Source organism: Carcharodon carcharias, chromosome 21, assembly GCF_017639515.1.
Source record: "Carcharodon carcharias isolate sCarCar2 chromosome 21, sCarCar2.pri, whole genome shotgun sequence".
Taxonomy (NCBI): Eukaryota; Metazoa; Chordata; class Chondrichthyes; order Lamniformes; family Lamnidae; genus Carcharodon; species Carcharodon carcharias.
In genome coordinates, this window is record NC_054487.1 from 73,302,044 (window position 1) to 73,320,075 (window position 18,032).

Here is an 18,032-nt window from a genome sequence, read left to right on the forward strand (position 1 = left end):
GTGTTACTCCTTCAAAAAAACTCCCAATAAATTGCTTAAACATGATTTTCCTTTCACAAAACCATGCTGACTCTTCCCTATTGCATTGAGCTCTAAGTGCCCAGCTATAACCTCCTTAATGATCAATTCTAATAACTTACCCGTGACAGACATAAAGCTAACTGGCCTATAGTTTCCTGTTTTCTACCTCTCTCCCTTCTCAAATAGAGGGGTTATATTTGCTATTTTCCAATCTGAGGGAACCTTTCCAGAATATAGCTAATTTTGGAAAATTAACACCAGTGTATCAATTACCTCATTAACCACCTCTTTTAAGGTCCTAGGATGTAGGACCCGGAGACTTGTCAGCCTGGAGCTCCATCAATCAGTACCGTTTCCCTGGTGATTTCAATTTCACCAAGCTCCTTTCTCCTTTTCACCTCCTGATTTGCAACTATTACTGGAATATGATTCGTATCCTCTATAGTGAACACAGGAGCAAAATATTTGTTCATTTCTTCCGCCATTTCCTTATCTATTAACTCCCCATTGTCACTCTAGACGACCAACATTCACTTTACTTACGCCTTTCCTTTTAAAGTAGTTTTTACATTTCTAGTTAGCTTCCTCTCATACTGATTTCTTTCTCCTGATTAACCTTTTAGTCATTCTCTATGTTCTGCGCAATCATCTGTGCTGCTGCTCATCTTTGCAGAGTTGTATGCTTTTTTCTTAAGCTTGATGCTTTCCTTAACACCTCTAGTTAACCACAAATGGTGGGTCCTCCAATTAGAGTTTTTCTTTATAGTAGGAATGTACTTATTCTGAGTACTCTGAAGCATCCCCTTAAATATCTGCCACTGCTTCTCTACTGAGCTATCCTCTAGCCTAGTGTCCCAGTTCATTTCAGCTAACTCAGCTGATTGTCTTAAATCGGTTGTTAATATAGCCATTAGCACACTCAGGATTGTTCAGCAAGTTCTGCCCAATCACAGAATCACATCTAACACTAGACGTTTTGTTGAGTTTTGCAAGTGCAGGCTAGTTAAGTATGGTCTGTATTCTGTCTATTATGAACTGAAGGAAAATGTTGTTGGATTTGATCAATTGCTGGGACATGTGACCTACATACTTGGCATCACACTGGCACTGAAATTCATACATAATATTGTTCGTTTGTGCAGTAAGCAGAATGTCCTCTTGGACTGATGGCAGCACTCAACTGGAACATATTACTTGCGCAGTCACTGTATTGTAGCAGAGTGAAACAGCTTGCTTAACCTGTTCAAATTTATGAGATTCTTTGCCTCTCCAGACCATTGTTCACTATGCATTGTGGAAACTCTCTAATGGGCCAAAGACTGCCACTTTCAGACCCAAAAAGTGCTGAATCTACCTCAAATTACCCTGGAAAGGCATACTATCTCAAAAATTCTACATTGAGGGATTCCTAGTCTTAGGAGATCTGTAAAAACAAAAAAACTGCGGATGCTGCAAATCCAAAACAAAAACAGAATTACCTGGAAAAACTCAGCAGGTCTGGCAGCATCGGCGGAGAAGAGTTGACGTTTCGAGTCCTCATGACCCTTCGACTGAACTTGAGTTCGAGTCCAAGAAAGAGTTGAAATATAAGCTGGTTTAAGGTGTGTGTGTGGGGGGCGGAGAGATAGAGAGAGAGAGAGGTGGAGGGGGGGGGTGTGGTTGTAGGGACAAACAAGCAGTGATAGAAGCAGATCATCAAAAGATGTCAACAACAATAGTACAATAGAACACATAGGTGTTAAAGTTAAAGTTGGTGATATTATCTAAACGAATGTGCTAATTAAGAATGGATGGTAGGGCACTCAAGGTATAGCTCTAGTGGGGGTGTTTTTTTTTTAATAATGGAAATAGGTGGGAAAAGGAAAATCTTTATAATTTATTGGAAAAAAAAGTAAGGGGGAAACAGAAAGGGGGTGGGGATGGGGGAGGGAGCTCACGACCTAAAGTTGTTGAATTCAATATTCAGTCCGGAAGGCTGTAAAGTGCCTAGTCGGAAGATGAGGTGTTGTTCCTCCAGTTTGCGTGGGCTTCACTGGAACAATGCAGCAAGCCAAGGACAGACATGTGGGCAAGAGAGCAGGGTGGAGTGTTAAAATGGCAAGCGACAGGGAGGTTTGGGTCATTCTTGCGGACAGACCGCAGGTGTTCTGCAAAGCGGTCGCCCAGTTTACGTTTGGTTTCTCCAATGTAGAGGAGACCACATTGGGAGCAACGAATGCAGTAGACTAAGTTGGGGGAAATGCAAGTGAAATGCTGCTTCACTTGAAAGGAGTGTTTGGGTCCTTGGACGGTGAGGTGAGAGGAAGTGAAGGGGCAGGTGTTGCATCTTTTGCGTGGGCATGGGGTGGTGCCATAGGAGGGGTTGAGGAGTAGGGGGTGATGGAGGAGTGGACCAGGGTGTCCCGGAGGGAGCGATCCCTACGGAATGCCGATAAGGGGGGTGAAGGGAAGATGTGTTTGGTGGTGGCATCATGCTGGAGTTGGCGGAAATGGCGGAGGATGATCCTTTGCGGAGGCTGGTGGGGTGATAAGTGAGGACAAGGGGGACCCTATCATGTTTCTGGGAGGGAGGAGAAGGCGTGAGGGCGGATGCGCGGGAGATGGGCCGGACACGGTTGAGGGCCCTGTCAACAACCGTGGGTGGAAAACCTCGGTTAAGGAAGAAGGAGGACATGTCAGAGGAACTGTTTTTGAAGGTAGCATCATCGGAACAGATGCGATGGAGATGAAGGAACTGAGAGAATGGGATGGAGTCCTTACAGGAAGCGGGGTGTGAGGAGCTGTAGTCGAGATAGCTGTGGGAGTCGGTGGGTTTGTAATGGATATTGGTGGACAGTCTATCACCAGAGATTGAGACAGAGAGGTCAAGGAAGGGAAGGGAAGTGTCAGAGATGGACCCCGTGAAAATGATGGAGGGGTGGAGATTGGAAGCAAAATTAATAAATTTTTCCAAGTCCCGACGAGAGCATGAAGCGGCACCGAAGTAATCATCGATGTACCGGAGAAAGAGTTGTGGAAGGGGGCCGGAGTAGGACTGGAACAAGGAATGTTCCACATACCCCATAAAGAGACAGGCATAGCTGGGGCCCATGCGGGTACCCATAGCCACACCTTTTATTTGGAGGAAGTGAGAGGAGTTGAAGGAGAAATTGTTCAGCGTGAGAACAAGTTCAGCCAGACGGAGAAGAGTAGTGGTGGATGGGGATTGTTCGGGCCTCTGTTCGAGGAAGAAGCTAAAGGCCCTCAGACCATCCTGGTGGGGGATGGAGGTGTAGAGGGATTGGACGTCCATGGTGAAGAGGAAGCGGTTGGGGCCAGGGAACTGGAAATTGTTGATGTGACGTAAGGTGTCAGAGGAATCATGGATGTAGGTGGGAAGGGACTGGACAAGGGGAGAGAGAAGGGAGTCAAGATAACGAGAAATGAGTTCTGTGGGGCAGGAGCAAGCTGAGACGATCGGTCTACCGGGGCAGTTCTGTTTGTGGATTTTGGGTAGGAGATAGAAGCGGGCTGTCCGAGGTTGGGCGACTATCAGGTTGGAAGCTGTAGGAGGGAGATCCCCAGAGGAGATGAGGTCAGTGTCGGTCCTGGAAACAATGGCTTGATGTTCAGTGGTGGGGTCATGGTCCAGGGAGAGGTAGGAGGAAGTGTCTGCGAGTTGACATTCGACAACATTCCTCGTTGCAGTCCTACTCCGGCCCCCTTCCACAACTCTTTCTCCAGTACATCGACGATTACTTCGGTGCCGCTTCATGCTCTCGTCGGGACTTGGAAAAATTTATTAATTTTGCTTCCAATCTCCACCCCTCCATCATTTTCACGTGGTCCATCTCTGACACTTCCCTTCCATTCCTTGACCTCTCTGTCTCAATCTCTGGTGATAGACTGTCCACCAATATCCATTACAAACCCACCGACTCCCACAGCTATCTCGACTACAGCTCCTCACACCCCGCTTCCTGTAAGGACTCCATCCCATTCTCTCAGTTCCTTCGTCTCCGTCGCATCTGTTCCGATGATGCTACCTTCAAAAACAGTTCCTCTGACATGTCCTCCTCCTTCCTTAACCGAGGTTTTCCACCCACGGTTGTTGACAGGGCCCTCAACCGTGTCCGGCCCATCTCCCGCGCATCCGCCCTCACGCCTTCTCCTCCCTCCCAGAAACATGATAGGGTCCCCCTTGTCCTCACTTATCACCCCACCAGCCTCCGCATTCAAAGGATCATCCTCCGCCATTTCCGCCAACTCCAGCATGATGCCACCACCAAACACATCTTCCCTTCACCCCCCTTATCGGCATTCCGTAGGGATCGCTCCCTCCGGGACACCCTGGTCCACTCCTCCATCACCCCCTACTCCTCAACCCCCTCCTATGGCACCACCCCATGCCCACGCAAAAGATGCAACACCTGCCCCTTCACTTCCTCTCTCCTCACCGTCCAAGGACCCAAACACTCCTTTCAAGTGAAGCAGCATTTCACTTGCATTTCCCCCAACTTAGTCTACTGCATTCGTTGCTCCCAATGTGGTCTCCTCTACATTGGAGAGACCAAACGTAAACTGGGCGACCGCTTTGCAGAACACCTGCGGTCTGTCCGCAAGAATGACCCAAACCTCCCTGTCGCTTGCCATTTTAACACTCCACCCTGCTCTCTTGCCCACATGTCTGTCCTTGGCTTGCTGCATTGTTCCAGTGAAGCCCAACGCAAACTGGAGGAACAACACCTCATCTTCCGACTAGGCACTTTACAGCCTTCCGGACTGAATATTGAATTCAACAACTTTAGGTCGTGAGCTCCCTCCCCCATCCCCACCCCCTGTTTCCCCCTTCCTTTTTTTTCCAATAAATTATAAAGGTTTTCCTTTTCCCACCTATTTCCATTATTAAAAAAAAAACACCCCCACTAGAGCTATACCTTGAGTGCCCTACCATCCATTCTTAATTAGCACATTCGTTTAGATAATATCACCAACTTTAACTTTAACACCTATGTGTTCTATTGTACTATTGTTGTTGACATCTTTTGATGATCTGCTTCTATCACTGCTTGTTTGTCCCTACAACCACAACCCCCCCCCCACCTCTCTCTCTCTCTATCTCTCCGCCCCCCACACACACACCTTAAACCAGCTTATATTTCAACTCTTTCTTGGACTCGAACTCAAGTTCTGTCGAAGGGTCATGAGGACTCGAAACGTCAACTCTTTTCTTCTCCGCCGATGCTGCCAGACCTGCTGAGTTTTTCCAGGTAATTCTGTTTTTGTTTAGGAGATCTGTTCCTGGATTGCTGGCTTGCTTACTTTATCACCTTCACCCTGTGCTGGGCAGTAAGACAGCATCAAGTACCTGGCAGACAGGAGGCGCTAAGATCATCTCTTCCTTTTTCATTGTCAACCTTTACTTCTCCAGTTGCTTAAACCTCCAGATCAGATTCCAGCTCACCAGGTGCTGCTACAGAGAACTCAAGGGCAATCTGTTTGGCCGGCAGAGGAGAATTTACTGCAGTTTTTAAACTAGTTGTCTGGTGGACAGAAGTAGCCACATGGCATCAAACCCCAACCCCCATAGCAGGCAAATACCTTTGCAGATCAGAGAGGAAACCACACTCAGCCAGAGAAATCAGCTACCCCTTACACCAGGCACTAGTTATTGGGGGCTAGGAGGAGGCACCAGATGACAACCCTTGCTAACCTTTCCATTGAGGGAAAGCAAGTGACGAAGAAGAGTCCACTCAAACCTACGTCTGTCCTGGCACCAATTACCATTTCCACCTGAACGGTTGTGTTAGTTAACATTCAAGCTTGTTTTAGAAATACTTGATTAGCACAGAGTTAGCTAGCACATTCTGTACTAGCAGAAAGCATGGCACTATTTTTCTCATTGTAAAAACTGACAGCCATGAGTGCATTTTTTTAATGCCTTCCCATTAATATTGCATGATTATTCATAATCATCTTGCTGTAGAATACTTGACAAGGCTGCTATCATGTTTTATCCTGATCTCCACAATTACCTTGAGGAATTGTTAGCTCATTCTATCGTCTGGCTCACTTAATAGATGGTCCACTGGCTGACATTATTGCTGTGTGGAATTGCTAAAAAGTAATTTTTTCAAAATTCAAAATCCTTTTCTTACTGAGCAGGCAAAAGCAGTTACAATGGAATGGAAAATAAAATGTGTTAAGTACATTAAAACAGTCATTCTGCTTAGTGTTTGTACATTTCAAATTGACATTTGACATATGATGCAGTCTAACTGAAGAATAATGCTCAGTTACAAATCTCTCAAATTGGGATCCTTCCTGCATGTTTGTTTCTTTTTACTTGCATAAAATAATTGCCAGGACAAGTGATAATATTAGACAAAAGTTCCTGAAGCCAAGTTTATTTGCATTATTTTGACCAAGTCTCTCTCTCACTCTGAAATGCATAAGAACTCTCACAAATCTGTACATGGAAATATAACAAACGAAAACAGGAAAAAAATAATCAAAATTGGATTTAATTTTCCAAGGAAACCCTAATCAAGAAAAGCCAGGAATAAAAATCCCTACAACAAAAATAAAAAAGAGCGACTTGGTAGCTCAAGCAGTCAATATCTTACACTCAATCAGTTCCCTCAAGTCCCAAAATTACCTCTTTTGGCCATGTTCCACAGTCTCATCTGGGCTTGAGACTGAAGACAAATGTAGTTAAATTTCCAAAAACATATCTCCTCATGGCTGCTCAGTGGCATCATCTATAGCGATAAAAACTATAAAGCACAGATGATCCATCCTTACCAGCCAAGAAAGGAAATGGCTCAGGAGAAATACTGTACATACATGGGACAAACTTTATATTAAATAAATTGTAAAATGTCAGCTTAGGGAATTTGGGTAAATCAAGGTACAAATTTTGCCCTTTACTCTACTTATTTCTGTGCCAGAGAGATGTTTCAAACACTGTATCTGCTCTTCAATGTTTTAAGTGGTCCTTCTTCAACTCCTGATTTCTGTAGATGATCAAATAAATCTTTTACAACTGGAAAAAGGAATCAGAAGAAAAAATTAATCTTTTGCTTTATATTGATATTCATTAAGCACTGGCACAGTTTATGCACATCAGCAATAGCACAAAGGACAAAAGATATTACAGCTTATGAACTAGTGCAATTGATAAAGTGTTATAATGAAATATTAATCACATAGAACAACAATGTATTTAGACAGAGCCTTTAAATGCAGACAAATGTCCCAGGGCACTTCAAAAATAATTCTCAGGTTATTAGTATCGCTGGCAAGACCAGCATTTATTGCCTTTTCTAGTTGTCTTCAAAAATGAACATTATTAAAAGGACACTTGTGAACTAGTTAGATTCTAGTCAATCAGCTGAGTTTTACGACACTCCCACAGTTTCACGCTCATTTTTACTGATGTCAGCTTTTTAAAACTGAATTCAAATTCTAAAGCTGTAATAGTGGGATTTGAACTCATGTTCTCTGTTACTCGACCAATAACATAACCACTATACTGCTGTGCTATTAGCAAAGGCATAAGAAAATAAAACAGATGTTGGGCGAAAGTTGATAAAATTGAGGGGTGGCCAAAGTTTGGCAACTACTGCAACAATACTTTGATTCTATGTAATTTCTACAACACCTTTGATTTGTCTACCAACTAACAGGATAATGCTGATCTACTAAAAGCAAATGGCTTCAAATGATTGACACAATATGCAAAGGCAGAACACAGAAAACAACCATGGCATTGAATAATACAAGATCGGGTGGGCTGAAGTCCTAAGCCTTGTTCCTGTGATTTCCCAGTTCAGCAATTAGAATTATTTCTATTGCACAGCAAAGAAATGAATAAAGTTAGGCTATTGTTTTTATGTTGGTCATACAGCACTATCAATCTCAGGTCAGCTGTGAAGAGCATAGGCTCTTACAAGCTGCACCTCGCTGCTACCCATCCTCTGTGACAAGTTCTTTTTAAATTTGTTCATGGGATGAGTGTGCCGCTGGCTAGGTCCCTAACTGCCCTTGAGAGTAAAGAGCTTTGCATACGGCACAAATCCTCAACCACCTACCACTTATTGTTTTAGGACAGCACACGCAGGAGCGCCTGCTTTTTCACAACTTTCACAATAGGTCCATGCATTCCTTAAAACCATGTAACACCATTTCTGAAGCTACATTCCACAGTGCTTGATTTTAGTGCATTTTATAGTTATAATGCAAAAAAGTGCCATTAGGTCCAAACAAAAAAAGATTGCTATCTAAAGGTGAACAAAACCAAAGTAATTGGTCTGTTTTAAAGAGTCTTCTCATTCTTACTCCTCTTTTTATATATGAGTGTGCAGTTGATTTCTGGCCCTCTCAAGTCCTAAGTCTTTGACTGGGCTCTTATGCAATAACGTGCTTGGAGATGCTAAAGCCCAGAGGAAAAGGCTAGGATCCATGTGAGCAAACTATCAAGGGAGATGCCAAAGTTAGCAGCACATCATGCATAGAATTGTAATTGTAATCAGATCATATATTACTGCAACTGAACCATAATGACGGCTTCTTAAATTGTAGTTGACTAACTATAGCTTACCTTTTCTTTCTGATTCCGACATAAACATCACTGCCATATCAAACCTTTTCACATTTGCCAAGTTCCTTAGGATATCTAGAATAAGGGAAGGTTCTTCAAACCTATAAAATGCAATGCAAGAGGTACAAGGTTTTCTCAAGTTGATTCATCATAGTGATTAGAACCTAAGGAGGATATAGTAATATTTCTCTATCAAATTAAAATTTTTCAATGAACTTAAAAAGTACTTGATGATTCCATTAGAATGTTGTTAGAAATCAAAGATTTTTTTTTATTCATTCACGGGATGTGGGCTTCGCTGGCTGGGCCAGGATTTATTGCCCATCCCTAATTGCCCTTGAGAAGGTAGTCATGAGCTGCCTTCTTGAACCACTACAGTCCATGAGGTGTAGGTACACCTGCAGTGCTGTTAGGAAGGGAGTTCCAAAATTTTGACCCAGTGAGAGTGAAGGAACGGCGATATATTTCCAATTCACAATGGTGAGTGACTTGCAGAGGAACTTCCAGGTGGTGGTGCCCCCATATATCTGCTGCCCTTGTCCTTCTAGATGGTAGTGGTCACGGATTTGGAAGGTGCTGTCCAAGGAGCCTTGGTGAATTCCTGCAGCGCATCTTGTAGATGATACACACTGCTGCTATTGTGCGTCGGTAGTGGAGGGAGTGAATGTTTGTGGATGCTGTGCCAATCAAGCGGGCTTTGTCCTGGACGATGTCAAGCTTCTTGAGTGTTGTGGGAGCTGCACTCATCCAGGCAAGTGGGGAGTATTCCATCACACTCCTGACTTGTGCCTTGTAAGTGGTGGACAGGTTTTGGGGAGTCAAGAGATGGGTTACTCATTGCACGATTCCTAGCATCTGCCCTGCTCTTATAGCCACAGTATTTATTTGGCTAGTCCAGTTCAGTTTCTGGACAATGGTCACCACCAGGATGTTGATAGTGGGGGATTCAGTGATGGCAATGCCAATGAACATCAAGGGGCGATGGTTTGATTCTCTCTTGTTGGAGATGGTCATTGTTTGACACTTGTGTGCCTTGCCACTTGTCAGCCCAAGCCCGGATATTGTCCAGGTCTTGTTGCTTTTGGACATGGATTGCTTCAGTATCTGAGGAGTTGCAAATGGTGAACATCGTGCAATCATCAGCAAACATCCCCATTTCTGACCTTATGATGGAAGGAAGATCATTGATGGCGCAATTGAAGATGGTTGGGCCGAGGACACTACCTTGAGGAACTCCTGATGCCCTGGAGCTGAGATGACTGACCAACAACCACAATCATCTTCCTTTGTGCTAGGTATGACTGCAACCAGAGAGTTTTCCCCCCCGATTCCCATTGACTCCAGTTTTGCTAGGACTCCTTGATGCCACACACTGTCAAATGCGGCCTTGATGTCAAGGGCAGTCACTCACTTCACCTCTGGAGTTCAGCTCTTTTGTCCATGTTTGAACCAGGGCTGTAATGAGGTTAGGAGCTGAGTGGCCCTGGCAGAGGTGTCAGTGAACACATTATTACTAAGCAACTGCCACTTGATAGCACTGTTGATGACTCCTTCCATTACTTTACTGATGGAGAGTAGGCTAATAGGGCAGTAATTGGTCGGGTTGGATTTGTCCTGCTTTTTGTGGATAGGGCATACCTGGGCAATTTTCCATATAGCCGGGTAGATGCCAGTGTTGTAGCTGTACTGGAACAGCGTGGTTAGGGCATAGCAAGTTCTGGAGCTCAAGTCTTCAGTACTATTGCCAGAATATTGTCAGGCCCCACAGCCTTTGCAGAGTCCCGGGCCTTCAGCCATTTATTGATATCACATGGAGTGAATCGAACTGGCTGAAGACTGGCATATGTGATGCTGGGGTCCTTCGGAGGTCCGAGATGGATCATCCATTTGCACTTCTGGCTGAAGATTGTAGCAAATGCTTCAGCCTTATCTTTTGCAATGATGTGCTGGGCTCCTCCATCTTTGAGGATGGGGATATTTGTGGAGCCTCCTCCTCCAATGATTTGTTTAATTGTCCACCACCATTCACGACTGGATGAGGCAGGACTGCAGAGCTTAGATCAGATCCATTTGGTTGTGAGATCACTTAGCCCTGTCTATCACTTCCTGCTTATGCTGTTTGGCATGCAAGTAGTCCTATGTTATAGCTTTGCCAGGTTGACACCTCATTTTTAGGTATGCCTGGTACTACTCCTTGCTTGCCCTCCTGCACTCTTCATTGAACCAGAGTTGATCCGCTGGCTTAATGGTAATGGTACAATGGGGGATATGCTAGGCCATGGAGTTATAGGTGTGGTTGTATACAATTCTGCTGCTGCTGATGGCCCACAGCGCCTCATGGATGCCAAGACTTAAGTTGCTGGGACTGTTCGAAATCTATCCCATTTAGCACAGTGGATGCCACACAACATGATGGAGGGTATCCTCAATGTGAGGGTCGTCACTCCTACCGATATTGTCATGGAAAGATGCATCTGCGGCAGGCAGGTTGGAGAGGATGAGATCAAGTATGTTTTTCCCTCTTGTTGCTTCCCTCACTACCTGCCCAGTCTAGCAGCTATGTCATTTAGGACTCGGCCAGCTCGGTCAGTAGTGGTGCTACCGAGCCACTCTTGGCGATGGGCATTGAAGCCCCCCATCCAGAGTACATTCTGCACCCTTGCCACCTCAGTGCTTCCTCCAAGTGGTGTTCAACATGGAGGAGCACTGATTCATCAGATGAGGGAGGGCAGTACATGGTAATTATGAGATTTCCTTGCCCATGTTTGATCTGATGCCATGAGGCTTCATGGGGTCCAGTGTCAATGTTAAGGACTCCCTAGACAACTCACTCCCGACTGTATACTACTGTGCCACCACCTCTGCTGGACCTGTCCTGCCGGTGGGACAGATGTATCCAGGGATAGTGATGGTGATGTCTGGGACATTATCTGTAAGGTATGATTCCATGAGGATGACTTTGTCAGGCTGTTGCTTGACTAGTCTATGAGACAGCTCTCCCAATTTTGGCACTAGCCCCCATATGTTAGTAAGGAGGACTTTGCAGGGTCAACAGGGATGAGATTGCCATTGCCTCGGTGGATACTAGGTGGTCCAACTGGTTTCATTCCATTTTTGTGACTTTGTAGTGATTTGATAAAACTGAGTGGCTTGTTAGGCCATTTCAGAGGGCACTTAAGAGTCAACCACGTTGCTGTGGGTCTGGAGTCACGTGTAGGCCAGGCCAGGTAAGGACAGCAGACTTCCCTTCCTAAAGGACATTAGTGAATTAGATGGGTTTTTACAACATTCGACAATGGTTTCATGGTCATCATCAGACTTTTAATTCCAGATTTTTATTGAATTCGAATTCCACCATCTGACGTGGCAGGGTTTGAACCTCAGTCCCCAGAGCGTTACCCCGAGACTCTGGATTACTAATCCAGCGACAATACCACTGCGACAATTGAAAAAAATTCAGTACATCATAACCTCTATAAATTGCAGCATCTCACTTCATTAATTTATTCAGTGCTGTATAAAATCAATAAAGCTTTCCTTTCAAATCCCCAAGAAATAGAACCATTGGAGGTCTACTGCAGTGTCTTGTGGGGTTAAGGTTAATATTCTGATTTAATGGCCACATTATCTTTTCAATTTAAAATTGTACTTAGTTATTCTAATTTTTTCATGAAAGGCCTTAGAATAAGTTACTTTGGTCACTGGGAATTAAAAGTGTAAAGGTTCTATTACAGTGTGAGCAAGACTTGGGAAAAACAATAAAACTGTACATCAACATGCAAAGTGTGTGGTAGCTATACATAATTTACAGGAGATGGTGCAAATAAATACTAAATTATATATTTGAGAAGATCTGAAGTGACGAACATTTCAGAGGGATTCTCCATTGATCAAACCAAATAGAGTGTGTAAGTGAACGGGGTGGGGGGTTGGAAGTGAAGATTTAAGGCATTTGAGTATAGTTATTTTCACAGGCGAATTTTGGTGTTGCACTAGAACTTCTATTACCTGCCTTCACACAACCAGGAGTAGTGCAGGATAAAGCTGAATTTGAATAAGATTTCTGTGAAACACAGCATCTCAGGAACAACACCCTTGATACCAACTTCACGAAAAGCTTTCTACTGCATTTCCATATTACACACCAAATATTCTTGTGGTCTCCCTAGAATGACACTGCCAATGTAATGTTATATTAACGACAGCTGTTTCATGTAAATTTGTGTCCTTTTCAAGGTGGACAAATAAAATGTGAAAACTCACATGACTGGAAAATTTCAAAATGCATTTTTTTAATGTAATTTAAAGAAGAAAAACATAGCAGAAGAAAGCAACAATAATTGTCTGGAAATGATCATTCCTAAAACTGTGAGCTTCTTAAGTTTCTTTTTATGGCTTCAACTGCCCTTGTACTGTGCAAAAATACCCTACAAGTTCATTGCACAAGGACTAGAATAGTCCCACAAGTTGAATTTGACACTCATTAGATTCTGGCTTATCAAGCATAAAAATAAAATCTGCACCTGCTTGGATATTCTGAAACATGGGCCCGAATCTTCGGGTCAGCGTGCTGGGGTGGGCCCCGCTCGTCAATGTGTAAAATGGCGCGTGGTGGCGTCGGGCATCATTCCGATTTTCAGTTCGGCAGACCTGCGCCGGAGTCAGCTGTGCACTCACCAAACTGTCAAAGGTCTATTAAGGCTATTTAAAGGCTGATTAAAATACTTAACGGAGCTGCTTGTCCAACTTTAAGGTTGATGGGCAAGCGAAGAGCCCAGGTGGCCTTTGCACTTATCATGAAACCTCATCCACGGGAGGGAAGGGGTTTCATGAAGTGTTTATAAATTGAATAAAACTTTTTATTAAAGTTCATTGACATGCTCCAGCTCATGTGACACTGTCATGAGGTGACATGTCTTAAAATTTTTTCTTTATTAAAATTTCTGACAATCAAATTAATCTCTCGGAGGCAGCTCTATACCTCGGAGATTTCTGCGCTCTTTCACGCGCATGCGCGAAAGAACGCAGGCCCCGGCTCAGTCTAACCCCCCCCCCACCGCCCTGCACAGGGAGCGCACAATAGTTCCGGGTGCACGCCACGCTAGGCGGGCCTTAATTGGCCTGCCCACATGAAATGGTGGCGCGCAGCCGATTGCAGGCGGCAATTGGCTGTGTGCCCACTCCTGCTCAGCCCAACGGGGAGAAAATTCTCCCCATGGAGTATCTTGGTACCAAATAGAAGAAATAATCCACGGTTTAGTTTAAACTAATTGATAAATGGAACAAGTACTGCAAAAAAATGTACATGTAACTTATGTATGATTAGGAGTCATATCACAAACATAATTAAAGTTTTGAAAAGATTTTGAAAATCACATTTTGACTTCAGCCCTTCACTGCCTGGCTGAAACATTGGTCATTTTCTACAGTCACTGTGGCTCAGCTTTATTGAAAAAAATCCAACTCCGCCTTAAATTTAGTTTTTAAAACAATAAATCTTCCAAAACACCAAAGCACTGAAGATGCCCTTTCTGGTCATACATTTAAAATTTCTTCTTGCCATTGAAACTCTCAAAAAAATCTTTACAAACGTATATTAAAATTTTGCCCATAACAGGCATAAATAGGACATTTTCCCCATTGTGCTTTGCTGATACATTTCTACGGTCATAAAACCACTGACTCCCAACTTAACTGGAATAAAAAAAAGGTGATCTGATCAATAACATCAAATTACCAACCAACCGACAAAATCGCACAAGACTGTAGTATTAAAAATAAGGGTGTGCCCATTTACTGTTGGCTTTTTATACCACCTGATTATTCAGTGACAAGAATTCCAATAGATGGAATGCACACATCAGAAACTGACCAAGGATCTACAGTGAAGTTCAAGAAACCAGCTACCAACTCGGAACAAATGGCTAAGTTGGTTCTTGAAAGTGCTTTCTTTGATTTAGTTGCTGCAATATTAAACTATGCATCCATTTAGTACAGAAATTTTTGATGTCATCATTGAAGTGTTTATATTATCAGCTTTGAAAGTACAAACAAAATTAATGTACGAAAGGATACTGAAGCATCCACCTTTGCTTCTGATACAATATCTTTGCAACTTTAATGCTGTTCCAATTAACATTTACATCCGGTAAATGTATTTTTAAACTGTGCCATTTAAGTCTGTTGAATATTACTTTACCAAACAAACACTATTTATAGTGCGACTAAACTGGAATATTCCATCACATTTTGAACCAGCTGGACAAGCATCAGCTCACAGTAAAGTCACCATGTGGCTAATTTTAAAACATGATGTGCTGGAGGCAAGGAGCTGCCTGGGAACTTTTAAAATCAGGTGTAAGACTATCTCCTAGGGTGACACTACACTTTTTGGTACCAGGGCACGGGAAACCCATTGAGGCCCAACTCACAAATTACAAAGCTGCTTCTATATTAATTTCCATAAAAAGCTGCTTTGTAACAAATTTAGAAATATGATAAAGTTTCACATTTTGGGCAATGAAATGCCAATGACAGATGATAAATATAGGCTCTTAAAGAACTAACCTGGTTAGTGCAGAGTAAGCGCAATGATTCATATTGCCTCGCAGCAGGAAAGGTTTGGAAAGCTGCACACTCATAAGAATGAGCTACAACAACTTTAATTCATATAGTGATTTTAACATAGAAGATTGCCCCAAGGAATGTTAGAATAAGCACAATCAAACAAAAATGGATGCCAAGCCAACGAAAGAGATATTACGATGGATGCCTAATAGCTTGGTCAGAGGTGGTTTTTCACTACAAGCAGGTGATGGCAATACTATATCAAGTGAAAAGACAATATTCAAATAAATCGTCAAAATTCACTGCATTTTCCAATTATACATCTTCCTTCATTAAGCTTCGATATCATGTGAATTGTGAATCGTCACATTCACTGTCTAAGGACAGTAAACTATTCTCACTGGTAAACATGAAAACCTAAATATTGCTTACCTGATATATGAACTGTGAAGGATTCTTAATATGTGATTTAAAATGTCAGGTTCCAAAGATTTTTGAAACAGTTGTGGATAAAAAGAGGGCTCAATTTGCTATTCACAGGAGCAATAAAAACAAGAAAAAAAAAATCAGAATATTGTATTGGATAGAACATAAATATTTGCATAAGCTCTAAAACCAAGACTTCTATTGGAATCTGTTAAAAGTTATGGTTTAACTTTTAAGTTCAAACCATGCTCATGGAAATAAAAGTTTACCAATCGACACCATAAAGAAAACACCTGCTAACTTGATAGTTCCCAAAGTTTATCTCATGGGCAGCTTAGTCCTATAGACCAGGTTGACCGAAGATCTAATATAAGGTCCCTTGTTAGGGACTCTCTAATTCTGATTGCAATTCAGTAACTACTCCAGAAAATGTATATGGTGGATGTCAAATAAGGTTTGGGCTGTGCTGTGCCAGGACCTAGCACACTCAAACTCTTCGTTAACTTTCCCCTGCCTCACTACTCTAATTCCAGAGTCTTCTTTTCTATTTCTTCCTCTTCTGCCAGATGTTTTATTTAGATTTTAAGGAGTAATCTTAATGTCCCCACCCACTGCACAACTCTGGCTGCTACTGGCCAATGTTCACAATCAAGGCTTACATAAAAATTTTGCTTTGGGAATGGAGGTACCTGAAATTCCATGCATAAAAACCCATCACTCAGTAGGATATAGTGATAAAGAGCAACCATTATCCATAGATCTAATCCTGCAAGGGATCAGGAAGAGGAAAGAAATTGTGAAGCAGGGGGAAAAAAAACTGCCTGATTAGTTATTCAGGTAAACAGGTTATTCACTTTTGGATATAAGGTCTAGTTCCTTCAACCCATCCAGTCAAAGCAAAAATTCGTGTTCATAACAGTGTTATAAGGTGTATTTTCAAAATGAATTAATGAAAATCATTAAATTGAATAATTAAGTACAGACAATTATCAAACACAATATTAAGGTTACTCCTTAAAATCTAAATAAAACATTCAACAAAAGAGGAAGAAATACGAAAGAAAAGACTTTGGAATTAGAGTAGTGAGGCAGGTGAAAGTTAAGGAACAGTGTGAGAGACAAGTCTTCAAAGGGCTTTTCAAAGCGGGGATGGAAGTGATACCTGACAACATGGAGATGTTGGGATGAAAGATTCCCAGGCAGCTGAGCTACTGAAGATAAAGGGGCAGCCACTGACTGAAAAGAATGAAAACGGGAAGGCTCCTGTCAGAGGAGCACAGGATGTGTGCGCAGGAATATGAAGTAGGAAGAAATGGATGAGATTTGTAAGGGCAAGACTCGTGGAGGCAATTGAAGGAGAGGATGAGGATTTTCCAAGTCTGCGGCACAGGGTGCTTGGCGGAGCTTGGTATGATTAAGAAAACACAGTTATTAAGTGTTTTGGTTTTTCAAATTAATTTGCTTCTAGGACATCATTAAGGGGAGCTTTAAAGCTCTGAATAAAACTACAATATTTGCTGCACTCATCAACCAGTATTGGTACCGCTTGAGCCATAAGAACATAAGAAACAGGAACAGGAGTAGACCATTCAGCCCCTCGAGCCTGCTCCGTCATTCAATAAGATCATGGCTGATCATCTTGTGTTTCGATTTCCACATTCCCATCTAACCCCAATAACTTTTGATTCCATTGCCTAACAAGAATCTATCTACCTCTGCCTTAAGAATATTCAATGACCCCCGGCTCCACCACCTTCTGAGGCAGAGAATTCCAAAGTCGCACAACCCTCAAAGAAAATATTTCTCCTCACCTTGATCCTAAAAGGGCAACCCCTAATTTTAAAACTGTGCCCCCTAGTTCTGGGCTCACCCATAAGAGGAAACACCCTTTTGACATCTACCTTGTCAAGGCCCTTCAGGAACTTGTATACTTCCATAAAATCAACCCTCGCTCTTCTAAACTCCAGTGGAAACAAGCCCAGTCTGTCTAACCTTTTCTCATAAGACAACTCACTCATTCCAGGCATCAATCTAGTAAACCTTCTCTGAACCGCCTCCAATGCATTCACATCCTTCCTTAAATTAGGAGACCAAAACTGCACACAGTAGTTCAGATGTGATCTCACCAATGCCCTGTATAACTGAAGCATAACATCCTTACTTTTATGTTCAATCCCTCTCGTAATAAAGGATAGCCTTAATTACTTGCTGTACCTACATATTAACTTTGTGACTAGTGCGAAAACACCTAGATCACTCTGCACCTCAGAATTATGCAGCTTTTCTCCATTTAAATAATACTCTGCTTTTATGTTCTTCCTGCTAAAGTGAACAACTTCATATTTTCCCACAACTCCATTTGCCAGATCTTTGCCCGCTCACTCAACCTATCTATATCTATATACAACCTCATGTCCTCTTCACAACATACTTGCCT

General features: G+C 42.6%; 1 protein-coding gene across 2 annotated transcripts in view; it reads right to left on the bottom strand.

Annotated features, from left to right (window-relative positions):
- Window positions 1-6,391: 6,391 nt before the first annotated feature.
- Window positions 6,392-18,032, bottom strand: part of rpap3 (RNA polymerase II associated protein 3) — a 58,384-nt gene continuing 46,743 nt past the window's right edge. The window contains exons 14-16 of one of the 2 annotated variants that reach the window (XM_041216468.1): window positions 15,602-15,699; window positions 8,603-8,703; window positions 6,392-7,045 (exon numbers count right to left, since the gene is read on the bottom strand). In XM_041216468.1, the coding sequence (XP_041072402.1) occupies window positions 6,960-7,045; window positions 8,603-8,703; window positions 15,602-15,699 (285 nt within the window). In that variant the 3' untranslated portion in view covers window positions 6,392-6,959. Of the gene's footprint in view, window positions 7,046-8,602; window positions 8,704-15,601; window positions 15,700-18,032 lie in introns of those variants that run through there. The other variant, XM_041216469.1, reaches the window with a different exon arrangement.